Here is a 23,418-nt window from a genome sequence, read left to right as displayed (position 1 = left end):
TACTTTACTATCACATATGACATGTTTATTCACAAATCAAGGGTCCTCGGGGGCATGTGCATTAAAACAATAAAACAACATGAGTATAACAAATAATGGATCAAATACATAGATATTGTTAAGTAAGCATAGTAAGTTACAATGGGAGGTACACCTGATATAACACATACCAAGTTGTCATACACATATGCAAGGGTTTACATTTATTTCCAAGTACAGAAATAAATAGCTGCAAATACACAATCCCTCAAAGCAATACATTGGTATTGATACAGGCACATTATATTCAACCCCTAACATGTGTTTGTATTCCATATACAATTGTATGTAGACATATTATATAATTATACATTTGCAATATATTTTCAAGGAAGGACGGTGAGTAGAAGTACGATATAATAATATAATTTTATTCAGAGGGATGAAACCTGTATTTTGTTGGCCTGGCCACGTAGGGCACCAAGGGACAATACCTATTGCAGTATATGGCTATGCCATATCTGTACGGTCTTGTACCCTAAGCCCTCAGGCCAGCTTAAAGAAGCAAAAGTTTTTGAAGTGTTGTCTTGACTACAGGGCACCAGGGGCAATGCCTATTGAACACTCAGTGCAGTGTTGGCAACTTGACAGTCAGTCTTGTACCCCATGAAGTCAACACAGCTTGTGAGTGTAAAATGATAAGCATAAGTTGAATAAAATGCTACACAATATGCAGTATTTGTGCTTGTTAAAATCATATTCCATTGTCCTGAATCATATTACATATTTCAGTTAGAATTTCGATGTTTTTAGTGGTCATTATCCATATGAGCTTTTCATCAGTGTCCATTTTATCAAGTGCTTACTATATTTCTCTATTAACTTATATAAAATAACTCTTACCTCCTGAACATGACTACATATGATTAAACAAATATTCCTTTTAAAGGAATGATTGGCAAAAATGATATATTGATAGCTAGAAGCAATCAACATGATCAGTTTGATGTAAAATAATTAAAAAAGTACTGTATTTAACACGTCGAACTCTTTTTTATGTATGTTTGCACCTCTTAATGTAAATGAATCGAAATAAAACTGAGTAAAATGTTATATAAATACTAAAGAACAATTTTTTATAAGAACTACTTATGCAAGCGGAATGTGTGCGCACGTGGAAGCACTTGCCGGATCCCTCATATGGACACAACAGTGATCGGCCTTCGTCCGATCATAAAGATGTTTCTCATCATCAACTAAGTTATTGTTGCATATAAGACAAAACCTTTCATTTTTGGGAATGCTTTGATATCGCCCTTTTTCAATTTGAAGTCTATGAGCTGATATACGAAGACGAGTAAAATTTCTTCAAATTTTTTTATTGATCTTAAATAATTCTCAAGGCAAAAATTTTGTTTAAAAATTCAGTAGCTCCTTAGCTTTTTATCAGAGTTTACTTCAAGTTGAAAATGCCATTCTTTGATATAGTGTTTAAGTAAACGGTTTTTAGGTGTAATTGTTCAATTGTATGGTTTTGCAGAAGGCAGATCTTTATTTCCAACGATATTAAGGAGAAAAAGTTGATGGAGCCATCCAATGAGGATGTTTTTTGTTGAAAAAGTAATTTGATTTCAAGTAGGCATTATATTGTAAGGGAAAAAACTAAGATTATCAAGTCTGAACCAGTAACTTTGCATGCTTCTTAGTATGTCACAATGCAGAGGAAAACTTCCCAGTTCGGACAATACTGCAAAATTTGTTGTGGATTCATGTATTCCTAAAATTTTTTCTCACACAGTAAATTTGAATAAACTCTTTCCATGGAACAATTAGGGAAATGAGCCTTCTCTGTAAATGGATTAAAGCAACCCCAGATTTCATAAGAGTACAGCAGTATTGGTTTGATGGTGTGGTCAAATATATGAATAATAGTTTTGATATCAGGATTTAATGAGCTTATGTCTTTCTTGAGTTTGAATAAAGTCTTGAGAGCTTTTTGGTATAGTTGTTTTTGTGCAAGAGAGAATGAACAAGAGGCGCTAAATGAGATCCCTAGGAATGTATACACTCGACCTTCTTTGGTTTTACAGTATTTATCAACTATAGTCTTGAGAATAAACATATGATCACATGTTCTTGCTTTTCGAGTAAAACTTATCTGGCATTCACTAACAATATGATATTTTGTATGAAGTTTATCTACTCGAGTGTCAAGAATTTTATTAAACAATTTGCCAATAGCATATGTCACTGTATTCCTCTGTAGTTATTTAGATCACAGATGTCATTACTTTTGTGAATTGGAGTAATGTAGCTCAAGGACCATGATTTGGGATAGTGGCGAATAGTAAGGCAGCTGTTAAAAATATTGTAAAGGCAAGATAACAGAGAAGTTTGACCATTCTTGATCATGTGGTTAGAAATGTTGTCTAAACCAGAGGCATCCCGCTTTTATTTTGGAAATAACATTTGATATTTTTCATAGGGATATGTATTGGTCTAGTTCATTAAAGCATTTTTCCTTTTCTAACTTATTAAGGATACTATCAAACGTGTTAGACGATGGTTAAAGTTTGGTTGAACTAATTTAAGGTCTTTATATTGAGAGACCCAAATTATAGGGTCAATTGCCTCAGAATGGTTTTTGTTCTCCCCTCCTTGAAGCTTATTTATCAAGTTTCAGTAAGATTGAGGGTTCTCATCATGCAACATTTCTAGTTGTTTTAATAGCGATTGTTTTATATTGACGACATATTTATAATATATAATCAGAAGATTGCTGAAAATTATTCAAGCATTGAATGCTTATTTTTGGATGTGGTCGGTCCTATGACACCACCTGCGAATGTTATTGTCATTTAAATTTAGACCACCTGATTTTATTTGACCCTTTCAATTTCGTAGTGAAAATCGTGCCTCGTGTTTGTAGTCTATTTCCTAGAATCTAGGTACTTGTAGTCAAATATAAAATCTAGACGCTTATTGAGGTTAAACTTTATCTCATTTAATTGGTAAATAAAATTAGTTCTAGAAATAAAAGTGACAATAAAAAATACTAATATAGGTTTTTCCGCTCTTTCAACAATTAACATGCTTAGTAGAAATGCCCATAAGGATTAATTTTCGATCCGCGCCTGACCTAGTTAAAGCGTCAATAGTGAAACAGACAACACTATTTTATGCAGAATGTTACTTGAAATTAGCTCGATATATTAAGTTTTCTTAACAAAACAGATACCCATTAATTTTATTTAAAAAGCATGGCAATGCACACCAAACGAATCAAACATGACTTAGATTCAGGAATGGGTAATGGTAATTTGTAATGGTAATTGAGTGTAATTAATTACAAATTTTGATGTAATTATAAGTATGTGTAATTGGCCAAATGTTCAATTACATGTAATGGTAATTTAATTAATTACTTTCAAAAAAGGCATGTAATTCCAATTACTTTTCAATTACACACTGCTGTACATATAAATATGAACCTGTCCACTACCCATTTTCCCACACACTAACAATGGCACAATATCGAGTTAAGAAGAGTAGTTAAAAACTATAGTTGAACTATTATTATATATATCATATTAAATATTTTTCAAACTGGATTTTTCCACTGATTAAATATTTAATGATAAGTTTCCCAAATTTAATTAAGTACATGTATTTGATGATTTGTTTGGTTTCTTTTTTTAAAAAAATAAATACTTATTTCCCTTCCTATTAGAATAATTAGTGTGTCAATTATTATTCAGTTAGTTTAAAACATCACTGTTTAATTTACAAACAAAATCAGTGTTATCGGAATTATATAAACTATCAAGTCATGCTTTATAATTGATAGCCTAAAATACATAGAGCTAAAATTCATGGCTTCAAATGGGTTTTAAGTTTTTGATGCCTAACATATCAACAGGGTGTGTTCCCTTATTGCAAACATTTGATAATTAGGTAGAGAACGACAGGTGTGAATTGTGTTATGATAACAATTAGTGTGCCCTCTACCTGAGATTAGCCTGTACTTTGGCATTGTATTCACAAAGAAAAAAATAGTGTAAAATTTGCAAAGGAGAAAGTTTTCATATAATAGTTTTACGTGCAGGAAATACTTTAGTTGACATTGTAGGTGTACGTTAGGGTATATGACTTTTAAATGTTTAATGAATATTAGGGTGGTACAGGACCCCTCTATATTATGACTACCAGTACCTGTGTTTTGAAATAAACAATATTTATAAAACCAAATTTATATATTTTCTTTCAAAAAAATGTTAACTTATCAGAGTAGTTAGCAAATTCTTAAACAGTGAAATTATTTTGATTATTAGGAAATTTTATTCATGTTATAGACATTTAAGCATTGAATCATTTTTTTTTAAAGATGTGGTCTCATAACTGCAACGGTGTGTGCAAACAAATTTTCATAACGCGCGTGTTATGAAAAATTTGTTTGCACACACCGTTGCAGTTATGAGACCACATCTTTCAAAAAATAATGATTCAATGCTTATATTTACATTTTTTTAACATTTGTTCTCCACAAATATGATTTATTTTAAAAAATATCGGGCTTATTCAACGTGTAATGCGCAATTAACGGAAGAGCTTTTGGAACAGCCGAATTATGGTGTCAAAAATAGTGCACAGCGTTTTAAATTCTAATAACACAATTTTATTTTTCATTCTGTAATTTGATGAATCTATTTTTGGTATACTAAGAAATAAATCAATTGAATTCATATAAATCTTTAAAAAATATTTACATCCATGAAATATTAATCAGCCCAAGTATAATATCAGGTCGTTATCCGGTTTGAAGTCGGGAGGAGTGTCAGTCATGTTCTGAAGGAAGACTGAATGTATTCATACGCACCAAATTTGGTGATTGGGTCTTCTGTGTTATGCGTAAATATCACTCAAATCGATCAATGCAATTTGATAGGGGGAAAGAAAGTGAATGTAAATATACCCCCTTAAATGTTTATGCGTTGTAGATATCATATTAATTTAAATGTAATTTAATTAATTACATCTGCAAAGTTATTGTAATTTAATTAATTACATTTGAAAGCTCTTGTAATGGTAATGGTAATTTAATTGAAGAATTTAAGCAAGTAATTGTAATTTAATTAATTACTTTCCATTGTAATTGACCCCATCCCCGTAAGATTTTATTACGCAACCCAATGTTTATATATTCAACCACGTGTAGTGGTTGAACACGAAAGATAACTCTGTTCTGAATATCATTGTTTAGTTTAAATAACAGCTAGATGATAAAAAAGACATGTAGCTTCATGTATTTTCATGTTTTAACATAAATCAACTTATACTTCCGCTCAAAATTTCACATGAACTGAACAAATCTCGAGGAAGTCTCGTAAACTTTAAATCGACCACTTCAAGGTTTATTACATACTTACCAACGATAAAGAAAATATTCCGAACACATTCGCAGGGGTGAAGCGGTGCAGACAAGTAAAATACCGCGCTTAAGCGCGGTATGATAATTTGTCTGCATCGCTTGGTGTGTCATAGGACCGACAACATCCAAAACAAGGTTTCAATCCTTTTATTTATATTTCCATACAGTTCTTGATGTTTATTTGAATGAAATATTGTGTATCGCCTTTATAAAGTCATTATTTACGCTCAAAGTCAGGGATTGAAACATACATGGAACAGCCATATCAACATGCTATTTAATTCGCTTCCGCGACTAAAAATGCCAGAAACTTTCTAGAAAAAAATCCTTTTTTTTTAAGGAATAGTATGGTGGCATATCTCTGCCCCTTGTATGCAAATTATTTTTCCATCAAATATGTCGACATGCAAGATAAATATGTTGACATGCAGGATATTTATGTCAACATAACTATGTTGACATGCAAGAAACTTGCAATAAAAGAGAATTATAAAAAAATCTCAAAAACTATCAAATTTCGAGATGCTGAATGCTACTTATTTATGTCGACAAGCAACTTAATGTTAACATGCGAGATAAATATGTTGACATTCAACTTGTTTATATTGACATGTAACATAATTATATTAACCTGCAATTTCTTTATGTCAACATGCTACTTCTTAATGTCGACATGCAACTTCTTTATGTCGACATGCGAAATAAATATGTTGACATGCAACATATTGTTGTCGACATGCAACTTAGTATGTTGATATCCAACTTATAAGTTGCAAGTCAACATATTATCTCGCCTTTGAACATAAGTAACTTGCATGTCAACATACTAGTATTTATTTCGCATGTGAACATACCTCAGCTGCATGTCAACATATTTATCTCGCATGTGAACATAACTAAGTCGCATGTTGACAGAAATAAGTAGAATTAATCTTGGATGTCTCCTGTGGGCGATATTTGAATTTTTTTTAGATTTTCCATAATTCTTACTTGATAGCAATTTGCTTGCATGTCAACAGTTATGTTGCATTTTGACATAACCATCTTGCATGTCAACATATTTATCTTCCATGTAGACATATTGATAGAAAAATAACTTGCACACAAGGGGCAGAGCTATGTCACCATAGAATAGATATAGTTTAATGATTATTTGTCAAAAGTACACATCAAATTGGTTATGTAAGATTGAACGTTTATTTTAATCTTACAAAATTAAATATACTCAAAACGCGTGGAGATGTTTATATTTGTGCACATGGCGCATGAATTATCAAAGTGTATTCATAGAAAATTGAACTTTGCAGATTTTCTATGCAAACATAAGCGAAACATACACTAAATGTTAATTTAAGAAATTGAATGTCGCAGATTTCCAATGCAAACATAAGAGGAAATATACACTGAATGTAAATATACAAACATAACTAATAAGGAATCATTCTTTGAATATTTTGAGGTGATAATTTCGGTACTCGGTTTGAGCGTGATCAAATGTATCTATATCCCTTCGGTCTAAATCATATTACCCGAACGGATATAGATTGGATTTGACCATGCTCCGACCAAAATTATCACCTCATAATTCTCCATGATACGCAAAAAGAATGATTCTTATTTCTTTATTTGCAACGCATTAATCAATTAATTCTCTCTCTCTCTCTCTCTCTTTCTCTCTCTCTCTCTCTTTCTCTCTCTCTCTCTCAACCTTTTTTTTTTTTTTTTTTTTTTTTTTTTTTACATTTTTCATAAATTTATTGTCAATGACAATTAAAAGTTATTAAAATATAGGGAAGATCGATTTCCAAAGAAAATTACTTTTAAAAACTAAAGTTCATTTGATATTTTCCACTGTTCGTGTTTCTAAATTTTTCGAATTTAATTTAGGGTCTAGCATATAGTGCTTGTAATTTTTAAAGCTGACATGGAGTTTCGATCAGTCCTCAACTGTCACTGGGGTATATATCACGACCAAGAAAGTTACGCTCGGTTGCTTTTCAATCGAGGCATTCAGGTAACACGGACTTCTAAATGATAGAGTTACACAATGTAGTTATATGCTAGCTAGCAAAAATGAATAAACTAACGCACACCTGTTATGGCATGATCTTCTTTTAGTTGAGACGAAGCAACCATATTTTGAAATGAAGATGTTAAATATAACAAGCATTCTGAGAGTATTGCATAAGCAATACACGTCCCCTACCGGTTGGTATTATTCTATGAAAGCTTCAAAGCACACAACTATTTCAGAGCTATTGTAAACGAGATGTCATGCTTTAATCAGAGATAAAAGAACAGAGGAAATTAAAACTATAAAGTTGATATAGAAATTAAATAGGAAATAGGTAAAATAATACTCTTTATTTCATCTCCTGTAATTTCGCCAAGTCTATTCTGTATTCGCTGGTAAAAATTTGTGAAAACAATGCACTGTTATGCACAATATCATTTCTTACCGTCTTCTGTACCCCGAATCAAACCAAAGAGTTAAACAGCCCAACCCGACAACGAACCCGATTGTAATAATAATACAAAAAAAACCCTGCCGATTAAATTTACAACACAATGCTTGACACTATTTTATAGAATTCATTTGTTTGTTAGAAATGATAAAAGGAATGGTACAGGAAAAGGAATATATGGTACAAGTAACGCACAGTATACTGACTACATACTGACCTCGTTTATTCAGTTATACATAGAACCCGATAACGAACCCGAACATTAAAAAATTGGAATATAAAAAATTAATTTTCTCGAAAATATGTCAATCAGACGCTACAAAAGTGTAAACTTGATCTGTAGTTTGACATTTTGAAGCTGTTCAGCAAGTTTCATATTATTCCTCAAATGCATAAAGAAAAAAAGTGTGGAAAACTGAAGTGGGACAGACAGACGGACTGACGGACGGACAGACAGACGGACGGACGGACGGACGGACAGACGGACTGACGGACGCAGAGGAAAGCTATAGTCCCCTCCGGTGAAACCGGTAGGGGACTAATAAGAAATATCCCAACGATAATAAGCTATTCCTAAAACAAACTAACCCGTTTCCCAACAGCTAAATACACTGTTCCTCTGATATAAGATTGACACACTCTCTTGTAAGTATCAACTTACGATTACGTTCAGTAAACATTATGTGAACTGTTGCTATATGAGATGCATTATCGAACGCAAAAAATCATTAAATCTCTCTTTGAGAAACAAGCAGTGAATTTTAAAATTCAATAGTTTGAGTGTGAAATTAAAATGGCGTTCGTCTTTTTAAATTTTATTTGGTTGGTTGTAAGATTATAAAAGACGCATGGTACTTCTTTAACTTAGTAGGACTAAAGTAAGACGAAAACATTTATTTATCATCTTAATGTAAAATTCTAGGAACAATACGTATGACACTAAATGTATTTCTGCGTCTTTCTTCGGAAGCACTTGCAAGATCAAATAATGATAAAAATAGTTTGAAGCTGATCAAATCCAAAGCTTAATAACATGAATAATATTTCAATGAAAAAATTAGTTCATCTAGACCGAATATTCTTGTGAGCTTTTCTGGTCACCATAAATCGTCATCCATATCTTTAATCAATTTTTACCTTTTCTAACACCACTGGGCCAAATGTAACAAAACCTGATATAAAGCATCCTTATTGAAAGGGGCTTAAAATTTAAAAAAGGAAATGAAAAGCGTTAATTTCTTTTTTTTAAATGGTCCCAGGAGGTGTACAAATAAAGTTCAACGTAAAAATATTTAAGAAAAGTCTTCTTTTTCTACGAGCGACAGAGCTGCTATACGTGTGAAATTACTATATAATCATCCTCAGTCTTAAAGCATTATAACTAGGTTACAGTGACCTAAGTTTAGTATTTTACATTAAAAAACTTCTAGCTTATTATCATTATTCATTTTTATTGATGTTATAAAGTGATGCTACAGGGTCACAGCTCCCGGTCTGCAAAAATTATGATGAACAGCCCAGATAGTGTTAATTTCGAGCAGAAAAACCTTGCACTTATGACTAAATGAAAATAAAAATATGTGCAAATATATTCATGCGCAATCAATCTGTTCTCAGCCACGTTAAACAATTTGCTGTTTATATGCATTTTTAAAAGGTATTTATAACTCTGACACATTCCTTTTTCAGCACGCCTTAAAAATTACAGGTTTTGGAATATTTTTTACTTATCATTATGGAGCTATGGTGTCCTTGTAGTTGTATGTGTTATTTAATCCATAGTTCTAGACCAAAGTTCTCCTTAACTTTTCGTTTAAGTTAATGAAATTCGAAATCAAAAAATTAACAATGGTCTTTTCAAAAGATAAGTTTGCGCAGTGTTAACAATAAAATCATTTAGAATTTCTTTTTAAATGTCTGATCAAGCATAAACTCAAACTTGTTCGATAAAAGCAGTAGGCTATTTTGTTTCCAAAGTAATCATTCGGATCTAAGGATTCCTTTAAGTGGCAATAAAAATTGTACAGCTACATATTTCAATGATGTAAGTATTTGAATTTTGTGCAATATTTTTTTTTATTTAAGTGTGAATGATACTTTGTGAATTTATACTTCTTTTGGTTCTGACTCGTGATTTATGACATTTGATCACGTTACCAAACAGTATTTATATCCTCATAGACAAACAAAAGATTATATTTTACGGGAATAGGATTTTGCAATCAAATCTAAAAAGTATTATAAAAGGGTGTGTGAGTGCCAAAAACATTCACCTTGTTCCTTTGTTTTCATTGTAATAATTATGAAAAAGACGATATTTTTTAGAATAAAAATAGCCTAATAAAATTTTAAAGTTTTTTTGCACGCACAGCGCTACTTTAACTCAAGATTCGGGGATCTATTGTCTTTTTTATGCGTCCCGGTGCATGTAAGGTGACCTTTCTGCACTGAAAACTGCAATTTTCTCTAGTTTGTTCTTGCTTCTAAAACGGTTTATTTTAAAATACTGATTCATTATAATAAGGTTCTCTTTCTATACCTTTAAAATGCTTAATATTGTTTCTATCATTAAAATTAAACTTTCTACTTCCATCATATTTATTTGTTATTAAGATTTAGATAATCGCAACTAACCATGCAAATTTATCAAATAGAATTCAAAAGAGTCCAAATTTTCTTTTTAGACCCATCCCTCTTTTACCCCCTCCAGGTTCAATACACAGTAGAAAAAGAAAGTCCACGGGGATTTTGCATTGCAAACGACAAGAAAGTAGCCCGGATGATAATGTTAAAAAATTGCATGATCTGTCCCGAGTAATTTCGAATGGGGATTTAAATTGTTCCCATTATAAGTTTCTATAAGAAATTTGTTTTTGTTCACGCTTATTTATTCGGGTTTTAAAATAGATAAGTGAATAAATAAATGGAGAAAACTTGAAAATTGTCCCCTTGTATTGGGTTCTTCATAAAAAGAAGTACTTTATTGTACTTAGCAGATATCTGTATTCTCATTTAAGAGGATGGGTGGATACGGCGTGTAAATACCTATATATTGACGAATATGGTGTTTAAAAATTATAATAACAATAAATCAAATAGTTTTTAAATCACTCAAAACAATGAATATGTTTACGAAACATCGAGTTTTAACCCTTAAATATGTTATATACTTTGAATATGTAGATTTAAACTGGCGTATGCGTATCAAAGTCTCCAAATACATGTAGTATCATTTTTTTTTTTTTAAATTTGTCTTTTCATTTATAGAGTGGTCTGTGCTCAATATGTTCATCATTGTCTAAATAAAGGCTGATGAAAAAAAAACGATATCAATAAAAATCAAACTTGGGGAGATGACCCCTTATACATTAGAAATATCATTTTGAATCCCAACAAGTGAACGTTTGGGGAAAATAATACAGGTCCGTATAAATTCGTGGCCAAAGTCGCATTTTGCATCTAAACAACATTTATTTAATTGACTTTGTTCTGACTGAGATGGCTCAGAGGTTAGAGCACCATAACTCAGATAACCTTTTATAACTATGCTGTTTAGGTAGTGGCTTTGATACCACCAAAACTTTAGCCAATATTTTTTTTCTAATGGTTTGTTAACATATTCTAAACTGAATTTAGTTAGATATTGGCTTTTGCAAACTTGTATTATAAAATAATCCAATAGATTTAATTTAGAAATAAAAATAAAATGTATAATGTATTTTACGACTAAAACAAATGGTTTTCTAATGGTTTGTTAACATATTTTAAACTGAATATAGTTAGATATTGTGCTTTTGCAAACTTGTATTATAACATTATCAAATAAATTTAATTTAGAAATACAAATAAAATGTATTTTACGACTAAAACAAATGTGCATTTGCGCTATCTAATACACAACGGTAACCTGGGACAGATTATCATCATTATTGTCCTTTACACTCTGTAGTGCGTAGTGCAGCAATAAACTTCCTCCATCCCTGCCTATCCTGGGCCAACCTCGTTGATGATCCCCAGGTCTGCTTAATGGTTTTAAGCTTACTCTGCACTGTCCCTCTTCATGATGTTTTTGGTCTTTCTCTTGCCTTCTGGAGTCCAGTGCAGGGATATTCTCGTTGTTGACTGAGGGTCTTGTCGTAGGACATGCCCTATCCATCTCAACTGGCGTTTCTTAATGATGGTTCCCATGTCCTATTGGTTGCACATGCTCAGAAGTTCTTAATTTGTTTGGGTTTTTTTTTTTCAAAATTTTAAGTTCTCTGTACATGCATGTCGTGCGGAATAATTGTAATATGAGAGGTCCGTCTCTGTAATTCTTCAACATTCCGATCCATACAGGAGTATAGAAAAATGCAGCTCTGGTAAAGCTTCAGCTTGGTGCTGGTGCTGTACTGGGCAGACCTCCAGATGTTGTTCAGAGACTATAATATACAATTAACCGGTCGGAGAAATCTTGCTGATTATATAGAAACAAAATCTATAGCAAATTTAGTGTACAATTTTAGATAAATTATGACTGGTGTAAATACCGCTATAAGGCTAAAAGTGTGTTTTGTTATTGACTTTTTTAATATATAAGTGTTATATAAGACAAAATATGTCGATAACATTAATTTTTTAAAAATGAAAAAAAGCTACCCAGGATAAACTAAGATATTTGGCGATTTTACACAAATTGTGTAGTTTGCAATTTAAGACAGTGAACCTTTCAATATTACTGTAACTATATTCTTTATGGTTATTATGGCATGTTTTCATACAACTTAAATTGTAAACGTTTTTTAAGTTCACAGTTATATTAGCGCTTCTAAGTATTTGAATTTATAAGGAAATACAAAGCCAAGTGTGTCTCACGTGAATTTCACGTAAAAAGAGGTTCACGTGACCTCACGTGTAGTTTCAACAGAGAATCACATGAAATTTGTGTGAAGTGAAATTTTCAAGTGAAATTCATGTGAAAGTTCACATGATTTTAACACAATTTATTGTGAAATCCCTTACACGTGAATTTCATGTGAAAAATTTTCCATTAAAATTCGTGTGAGTGCTCTTTTCACATGAATTTCACGTGAAAATTTCACGTGAAATCACATACAATTAACGTGGATTTCACGTAAAGTACAATTGCCTGTATATTGCTAAAACTTATTAGGTTATCATATATTTAGAAAATTATTAGTACAAAAGAAGTGGATCATGAAAACTTTATTCTTATGTTTGTATGTTTGCGAGTATGAATAAGGTGGTTGGTTTGAAAATGACGGGATATATATATATATATATATATATATATATATATATATATATATATATATATATATATATATATATATATATATGTGTGTGTGTGTGTGTGTGTGTGTGTGTGTGTCAATAAAATGTTACTCTGTAAACTGATAAACCTATAATTTAAAGATTATTTTATAACACAACTACTTAAATTTGCATTTTGGCAGGCACGTAGCATCGTTTTAAAAGGGGTGGCAGATTCATCCAAAAAAGTTATATGCAGATTTAAAATCAGCTAGAAGAATGAGCTCTGTATATAAATATCACAATATTTTTGTTTTAAAGGATAAATTTTGATGATTAAAAAGGGGCGAGATCGTAGTTTTTTTTTACACATTTAGTCTAGCGGATAGTGGGCAAAGTATTTCACTTGTGGAGACAAGCACCAAATTTTGCATCAAGGTTCCTTGAACATTACTTGAATGAGAAATATCGTTGGCTATTCAAGTTTGATCATTTTAAAGATGGCTGCCTCATATTTCAAAATGGCGTCTTTTTTCGTAATGTTTTCCTGATATTTTATGTATACCTGGGCAACATTTTAATTTTCTGTGAAATTAAGAAAAAGAATTTGTTGTATGATATAATTAGAGGTTCATTCTATATATGAACACTCTGCGCATGCGTCTAAAACAGCTTATTTTTTGAACCTACATGATCTAATCGTCTGACCAGTTGCAGCTGCAGAGCTGTGCAAAGTGATTCGGACTAGAAACATTTGCAATTCCCAGAACAGCTGATTTTACATCCAAATTTTAGTAGATCTTGACATGAAGCCGCACTTGGTGGTAAGGATGTCCAGTGTGGAACCTTTTTTCTAACCACATCTAGAAGGGGAATGTAAGATTAAGTAAAATATATATACTTAAAACAAGTGAAGACGTTTTTATTTGTGCGCATGGATTAGCAGAGTGTATTCATAGAAAATTGAACGTCGCATATTTTCAATGCAAAGATAAGGGGAAATATACACTGAATGTAAATATATACTATTATACTTATCTTTAAGATGTTTGTGTTTTTGAATTTGTTATACTACTGTGATTTTGCAAAAACTATATGAATCTCAATTAAGTTGCTTGCATCTCATCGTATAGGACTCTAAAGGGGTTTTATTTCAGTCCGATCTGGTTTTGTGTTTAGTTTGTAGGTTTGTTGCTTGAAAATGGAGTTATTTTATACAATGTATTATTGAATGAGTCTTTAATGCAGTGTTGATTTATTGTCTCTAAAGATTTACAGATTTAGGGATCAACTTTGACATCCCAGATGTAAAAGTGCTTTGATACACCATAAAGAATATTGTTCCACAAAGTTTTATTACAGCCTCATATATGCAAGTATCTTCAAGATGAGTATTTTTTCCTTGAATAGTGGGAGATGTTCTTTGCTAATGGTATCCTTTCTGGTTTTAATGTTTATGTGTATGCCACAATGACAACTCAACTTGAATTATTGATGATTGAGTTTTCATGCTTTAGTTCAATGCTGTTGGTATGACGCTGACACAACACTGCTGTATAAACAAGTATGTATGAAGAATTAGATTTAATGACAACTTTTGGTGTGTAAACAGTAATTTGGCCATACTGTATTCAAAAGAAGAGTTTAAAGAATTGTTAAAATTTTAAAATATTTAGCATGGATAACATGTCTTGATTTATGTTTCTACAAATTTTTCATACAACTTATCAGTGAGTGGAAATCTGTGAAGTCTCAGTTTAATGTAAATACCGAACTCATTATGTTCATTTACACTGTTATGCAATAAAAAAAAAGCTATCATCCCCTGTTGATGGATTAATTTTGAATAAAGACATAAGGGAATGTCACTTTCATATCAGTTAGAAGTAACATGGACATACAGAGGTATTACTTGTACAGTAAAACTCGTTTAGTACGAACACGAATATAGCGAAATCTTGGATAATGCGAGTTTTTTTAGTCCTCTGGTAAAATTCTTCACAAGTCTTTTCAAAATGTTACGGTTAAAACGAATTCAGATATAACGAATTTACTGATAAAGCGAAGTGATTTTGAGTCCCGTTATGATGAATAATAACGAAATTCAACACCTTTATAATGAATTTCTTTACAGTTTAAAAGGTTTGCTATACCATTTATCATAATAGTTTGAATAAATTTATTTTCACATAAATTCCGATTATTAAAGGTAGCAAGAAATTGTACATGAATTTTAATTCTAAGCCTTAATAAGCCAAAATTGTAGTCTGGTGAAAGGAAACATGTATACAGTGAATTCGCTAAAGTTATTACGAATTCGTATACGGATATTATTAACGAATTACGAATATAACGAAGTGAATCCATTGGTCCCTTGGACTAAGTTTTACTGGCGAGGCAAGAAATATATCTGAATTTTCTTATGATTTACACATGTAACAATACCAGCTAAATCTTGCATTGAACAAAAGCGGAATTCACAACTTTTTAGAGTTTGACTTTATGAGGAAGTTATAATTTAAAAAAAAAATATACAAGGAATTATTCTTTGAGTATTTTGGTCGCCGCGTGGTCAAATCCAGTAATTTTGTTCTGTACAGTCCAACAAATTCGAACTACGTATCGTTGGATGCAAACGGGGTTTGCTTAATCAATATAGTAATATTTAATCGCAAAATTGCTGTAAATTATATGAATAATATAATGAGGTGATAATTTCGGTCGAGGCGTGATTAAATCTATCATAAAAGCCTTCGGGCTTCATTGGATTTGACCACACCCCGGCTAAAACTTACACCTCTTAAAACTCAGAGAACGATTCCCTATTCCTTAAATACATGTATGTAATAAACTAGTAATTAGAGAAAGATTTGTTATTCATGACCTTTGCCCAAATAAATATGCTTTTCATGTTTCTAGCTAATAGCAATTTCATAACAACAGACAATTATGATTCAGATATTTACCCTGATGTATATACAAAACTAAATAGACTTTTGTTTGTTTGGCGTAGTTGTCATGGCCGTTTAATCAAATGTGCAAAAATTAGATAAGTACATGAATATCAGATAGATATCAGTCAGATATATGTACATGTACATCAGATAGATTTCATACATGTACATTGAACTCGACATGCGCCGTTCAAACAATATGGCAGCATATATCAAATATATATATGTAATATACAATATTAGAAATACTCTCTTGACCCGAGGAGCCTGGAAAAAACAGTGCCCCACGGAGACAGTATTCTAATCAAAATTATGCACTTTGTTGCCGAGTCCTTGAATACAGATGACCTGCAAAACCATTCTTTGTCCATATTCACTTTCCAGCACATCTTTCTTCTATTCTTCATGGCCATGACGCTGCAAAAGAAAACTCAATCTGAAAAAACTATTCACAATTTATAATTGTACAAAAACAATACCTATGCAACTATTCACAAGTAGTTTAAATGGAAATTTATAATAAATTATAACCATGCAACCTAATTCTAAATAATGGGTTTGGGTGGGAGGGGATTTTTTGTGACCGACTCAGGGAACAGTTGAATATAAAAGGAAGAGCTTAACGCGCACGCTCCAACACCAGGAAGTGTAGAGTTATTGCCCTTGAATTAACATTACTAGAGTTATAGTTCTTGCCCCAAACAATATGCTTAACTGCATGAAATAACAGGGTTTATCCATATTTGATAAACCTAATTATTTCATGACCTTTGCCCAAATAAATATGCTTTTCATGTTTCTAGCTAATAGCAATTTCATAACAACAGACAATTATGATTCAGATATTTACCCTGATGTATATACAAAACTAAATAGACTTTTGTTTGTTTGGCGTAGTTGTCATGGCCGTTTAATCAAATGTGCAAAAATTAGATAAGTACATGAATATCAGATAGATATCAGTCAGATATATGTACATGTACATCAGATAGATTTCATACATGTACATTGAACTCGACATGCGCCGTTCAAACAATATGGCAGCATATATCAAATATATATATGTAATATACAATATTAGAAATACTCTCTTGACCCGAGGAGCCTGGAAAAAACAGTGCCCCACGGAGACAGTATTCTAATCAAAATTATGCCAAATGGATCACGGACACTGTCACGTGAACCATCCGCCAATACCAGGCGACAATTTTGACAACAATGACACCTGTAGATATGATACATAAGAATGTCTGTACTTGGACATTCTAGATTCAGATATATGTATATGATATATAATAAGATAGATAATTAAACGGACCATGACTTGCCACAGATATATCAGCTAGTATATTTTAAGGATAGGTGCGAGAGGAAGATGTCACAAACTGCACAATAGCATTTTTCAGGGAATTTATGTATATATTGTTATCCAGATCTGACAAATGCACACCATCTAATCTAAATAATCGCTTTTGAGTTATCTGGATATCTGGATATTTGATAGATGCACCATTAAGCTTTTTCAAAACAAATGTTGCAATGGCACTATTTATTCTACGCCTAGAGTTTTCACCTTCAATGGTTGATAAAGACTGCCTCCAATTACTTCTAGGTAATATATGTGACCATACAATGAGAGTGTTTGGCAAGAGGTCTGCTATTTGAGATAAAGTTAGTTTCATGAATTTTTGAATACCTTTTAGGGTATTTTGAGGGTCCCCAATATTATTACCCCCGCAGTGAATTATCAAAATAGTTGGTTGTTTATTAGCTATTAACATACTTGACACAGTTGTATACAAGTACTCCCAAACCATTCCCCTTCTACCATTCCAATTAATGGTAAAGTGGTTTAATCCAAGGTTTAACTGATTTGTGGTCTCTGCATATTTCTGTGCCCAATGAATAATAGATGAGCCAATGATCCAAACTGAATCTGAAATTTATGTATGATTTCACAGCATAAAACTAAAAATACTATTAACATGGTCTTATGTAGGATTTGAAAGCTGAGGAACTCCATCTACCCATGTGCTTGATTTGTATTTCAGAAACCCCTTTTAAGTACAGGTAAGTTGCACCTCCAATCCTAAATGAGTGCGACTTGAATGAATTTGTAGGTACCTCTAGGAATTTTAAGGATTTATACAGCATGGATGAAAATTGATATTGAGTCAATGGTTTAGTATTGCAGTGGGCAAATAGATGTGTTGCTTGAATGCATTGCCTATGACTTTGAAATTTTTGAAAAATTTGAAACATCAAAAAAGAATCTGGTGTTTTGGGTATTCTAATGGATGAACCATTACCAAATTGATCTGTTTTTGAGCAACCCACAAAAACTATAAATTCATCCTCCAACATTTGAACATGATTTCTTTCCAATGCCACTAGTTCACTTACTCTCAATAAAGCAAAAATGCAATGAGAAATGCTGACTGAAATAAATGTGCTTCATACGAAGAAATAGTTAAATGTGGAATGATACTGGTAATTTGTGTTAATAAAGACAATGTAATTGGTTGTCTAATGTCCTGAGTTCTGCATGACCTTTTAAATCCTGCTAACAACTTTTTGACCAAAAAGGATTCTGTAGCATTCTGCCAACCATGTAAATTTACAACAAAACTCAAACCAGCCATATAAGATTTTGCTGTTGAAAATGCAAATCCAGATTCCTTCATATAAGCTATAAACATTACTATATGATCTATAGGTGGTGGCCACAAATGCTCAAAGGAAGCTTGAACTCTGAAATTAAAAAATGCTTGGATGCCTTGTTTATAAACTTTACTTGAGTTTTCAGATATACTGGCTTCTAACAGTTGATCTATAGTTGATGAATAATCTCCCAAAATGGAGCAGGAATTTGACATGGAAAATTGTCTGCTGTAGGAGCCAACTGTCGGAATCTTGACCACTGAAAGCGAGAAATAGCATCTGCTATATTGTTATTTTTTCCCGGAACATGTATAGCTCTAACCTGGATATTATACCTAAGGGTATACAATACCAACGCTCGAATCAAAACCATGACCCTGTTATTTTTTGAAGACTTTTGATTAATAATATGAACTAATGAGAGATTGTCAATATGCAACAATAACTTTTTTGCATAGAGTTGTTCTGCCCAAATAAAAACTCCCAAAACAATAGGCACAAGTTCAAGAAAAGTAATATCTTTTGTTGTCTCATAAAACCAATGTGAAGGCCAAGCCAAATAACACCACTGACTGCCAAATATAACCCCACAACCTATTGAACCTGAGCTATCTGTATAAAATTTGAGTGTCTCATCATCTTGCCATGTCAAAGATGGAAAAGGGGTTAATCCATTAAACTTTGTAAGAAATTCTACCCACATTTCTAAATCCAATCTGATTTCTTTTGAAATTCTTATGAAATGGAAAGATTTTTTACCTCCTGCTAAAGCCGCATATACACGACGACAAAATGCTCTTCCTGAGGGCAAAGCTTTAACCACAAATGCTAGTGACCCTGCTAATGACTGTAATTTTTTAACGGTGACCTTTTTACAACTTAAAGCATCATTAATTTTTTCCAAAAGTTCAGTAACTTTATTTTTTGGAATGAAAATAGTTCTTGAAACTGTGTCAATGCCTAATCCTAAGAAACAAATAGATGTACATGGACCTTCTGTTTTTTCTGGAGCTAATGGGATCCCTAAAATTTCAGATAACTTTATCATATGAGCCATTAACATCTCACAATCAGCTGTGTTTGCTCTACCTATAAATAAAAAATCATCTAAATAATGAATGATCCCCCTTGAATTTCCCCCATCTCCTGAATCAGTGACAAGGCTTGATCAAATGTAGAGTACGACACTGAACAATATTGCTGATCAATGTGATCATTGATACTAGTACCCACTGGGTGTGATAAATTAGAAATCATACGCCACCCTCCTTGCTTTTTGGGGAGGATACCAATAGGATTACACCGCAAATTTGAAATAGGTGGACAGGGAAAGGGGCCTAAAATTCTACCCAATTTTATTTCTTTATTTATTTTTTCATGTAACTCAACAGCATGTTCCTCTGCAGATATCATGTTTTTAAATTCAACCTTTTTTCTAATGCCTGTATATTGAAGTGAAAACCCATTTTTAAACCCATTTGATAGAACTGTTGCTATTTCTTTGTTTGGGTAATTTACCAGTAAAGAATCGAAGTTAGATGTATTGATTGGAGTGCTGCCAATATCCCATAATTTATGTAACAAGTTACATGTAGGTTTGCCGTCCTGTGGTTTGTTGTCGATTCCTGAAAAATTTGTTGTTGGAATTAAAATTTTCCGAACGAGCAGGTGCATTTTTGGGAATTTGATTAGATTGATTATTTTTGAAGCAGTTAATGGAGGGATGATATGCATTACATGAAATGCACTGATGCAAATACTTGCAATATTGTTTCTGACAAACACCTTCATAATTGTAGGCATAACATTTCAAATACCTACGAGTTGACTGATTTGACAATTGGGTTTTATTAACTGTTTGCATGTAAAACAACCATAGTTCAGCATCAATAGATCCCCAGTTTAAAGAGGAGTCGACGGACTTCTTTAAGCGAAATTGCACATCATAATCCAACCAACCTGAATTGTTACTAGCAGCCCCCCTTTTTATTGTTGACATATACCTGAAGAGTGAAATGGCTTGTAGTGGATGTTTCTCTAAGTATATAGAAGCATATATGAAAAATGCATCCATCCATTGCGAGAAGTTTGTAATTTTTGTTTCTTTATTTTTTGGTTTGACCTGAAAAACACCCCCCTCGAAAACAATTTGATTTTGCATTTCTGTGCAAGGCTCTTGAAGCAACAATTTGTTTAAATGAACAAATTCGCCATTCCAAATTTTATCTTTAAGAGCTTGGGATACATGGGATCCCAGTATAGAAGTAACACTGTTAAATGGGTTTGGCGCGTCAATATTATTTTCCAAATAATTTTCTGTACCTTGATTCATGTTGGTGGGAACATGTGACGACAACGCACTTGGTGCGTCAGGGGTGGGGTTAACTATGGGCGGCATGTTGTGAGGAATCATCCCAATCATCCCGCTCCGTGACATTCCCTGGCCTGCTTCAGTTGACGCCTGTGTCGCTGGTGTCGTCGGAGCCGCAGGTGTTGGAGGAGTCGCTTGTGTCGGAGGAGCATTAATATTGGAGATGTTTGCAACGGGCTGTCTCACTTGACCTCCTCGACGATTTCCGCGACGACCTCGTGCCAATACACTACTCGAGGCAACTGTATTTGTTCCATTTGGCACGGCTGCGTATGGGCTTCTCGCCTTAGATGCCCTTTGGTTCCTTACCCTCAGCATGATATTGAAATAATATGCCGGTATAAAGTAATAAAACTCGCCGATTAATACGATAAAACTTGATTATTTCTCTAGTTGATTTTTTGTGACCGACTCAGGGAACAGTTGAATATAAAAGGAAGAGCTTAACGCGCACGCTCCAACACCAGGAAGTGTAGAGTTATTGCCCTTGAATTAACATTACTAGAGTTATAGTTCTTGCCCCAAACAATATGCTTAACTGCATGAAATAACAGGGTTTATCCATATTTGATAAACCTAATTATACTTTGGACATCCACTTGTTCTACAGTGAACCCCGATTTTGATAACATATATATTTCCGTACGCTTACAGCTAGTGAAACAACCTGTATACCTTTTTTACCATAAAACTAATTATAAGACGCATCTAACCATTAATTAATTAACTTCAGTTGGATTTACATGATATTCATATTTTCATGAAAGCTTTGAAAATTGATTAGCCCCAGTGATTAAAAAAGATGCACTATTGAATATACATTTTAGATGTATATTGTTTTGGTTTTTTTCAGTAATGAATAATTATTGTGATAATGAATATCCAAAGATGGTTCCAGACCAAAGTTCTTACGCGGTTCGGTCTCTGCAATCCGTTCATGATAATTGAGAAAAGGATTAAAAGAGGTTTTAAAATTAATGAAAGACAAGAGGAGTTTTGTTAAATAAATGATCTGGTCAAACGAAAGACCTGCATTGTTAAAACTAAATAAAGAACTTTAGAATTTATTTTTAAAATGTCTGACTGTGCATGAATATCAAGTTAAAGCTTGTTCGAAAAAATTTAGTTGCATGTCTTTTAATGTATCATTTAGATAAATTTAATTCTGCTTGAAGAGCACAGACCAGGGCAAGAAATTGTATATAACTGCTGCATTATTTATGATGTAGGTGTTTTAGATTTTATTGATTTGCTGAATTACTTTTTATATTTTCGTTTTATTCAATTTTTCGGGGAGCTTTGCCAAAAACAAATACATAACTCGCTTCGCCACCTTTAAAGTCTCTATGAAATATATATCCAAAAATGACTATTTTGCTATTATATTTAGGTAAAACAAAAAATGTATTATTTACATCCCTCTCTTAACACCCCCCCCCCAAACACACACACACACACACCGTTATCAAATAAAGTAAGCAAAAGTATGCAATTGTGGTCAATCAGTAACATTTTCTTTTATTATAAGGTCATGTTATGAAAAATGTTAGAAGAGTGGGAACAAAATTTGAAAAATATATCAAACTGGGCGCTAAACATCAAGGACGGACAAATTGTTTGAAATTGGTTTAGGCTATATCTGGGATGACCAAGACACAGTGTATTATAAAAAAATTGACATGTAGTGATAACGAACAGTGTTCAAAATCAAAAGTCCAAATGAAAAATACAAACTTCATTTATTTTTACTTATAAAGCGAAGAATTTTTGACACTTTTGTGCAAAATCTTATTGCAGATATAAATTATTCATCTAGATGTATCTTATATAGAAACTTTTTTGACCATTTTCACTATAATTTTTTTTGGTGAAAACAGTTCCTTATATTTACAAAAACCAACTCAGTAAAATCAGAATGTCATCACATAAGCCATAGAAAGTGTACGCCATAGAAATTTTTTGTCTAATAACAAAATATGTGAATTCTGCAGATCCGAAATTGAGAATGATTATCACTTTGTTTGAATATGCCCACGCTATCAGCAATTACGAGTTAATTATATAAGAAGGGAAAACCATCAATCATGTTTAAATTTACTTAAGTATACAGCTATATTGTGAAAACAGTATCAAAGAACTCTGTAACGTAGGGAAGATTTTGCACCATGCCTTCAAAATACAATATGTATGTAATGATTGGTATATTATTCAAACAACTATTGTACTTAAACCGATAATATCATTACTCTTCTACATATTCATCGTTGCTAATATCAGATTGTTACAAAATCCCTTCACATACTTGGT

The 23,418-nt window shown here is 32.4% G+C and overlaps 1 protein-coding gene across 6 annotated transcripts in view; it reads right to left on the bottom strand.

The window, feature by feature from the left end:
* Positions 1-17,293: 17,293 nt before the first annotated feature.
* The window catches only part of LOC128189245 (uncharacterized), a 59,807-nt gene continuing 53,682 nt past the window's right edge, over positions 17,294-23,418 (bottom strand). Inside the window, exons 2-4 of one of the 6 annotated variants that reach the window (XM_052860776.1) lie at positions 21,063-21,687; positions 18,874-18,999; positions 17,294-18,015 (exon numbers count right to left, since the gene is read on the bottom strand). In XM_052860776.1, coding sequence (XP_052716736.1) covers positions 17,432-18,015; positions 18,874-18,999; positions 21,063-21,429 — 1,077 coding nt within the window. In that variant the 5' untranslated portion in view covers positions 21,430-21,687 and the 3' untranslated portion in view covers positions 17,294-17,431. Of the gene's footprint in view, positions 18,016-18,869; positions 19,000-20,258; positions 21,688-23,418 lie in introns of those variants that run through there. The other 5 variants (XM_052860779.1, XM_052860778.1, XM_052860777.1 and 2 more) reach the window with 5 other exon arrangements.

This window comes from Crassostrea angulata, chromosome 6 (assembly GCF_025612915.1).
Source record: "Crassostrea angulata isolate pt1a10 chromosome 6, ASM2561291v2, whole genome shotgun sequence".
NCBI classification, from domain to species: domain Eukaryota; kingdom Metazoa; phylum Mollusca; class Bivalvia; order Ostreida; family Ostreidae; genus Magallana; species Magallana angulata.
The sequence above is the reverse complement of the archived record's forward strand: the minus strand, read 5'-3'. Positions and strand labels throughout refer to the sequence as shown.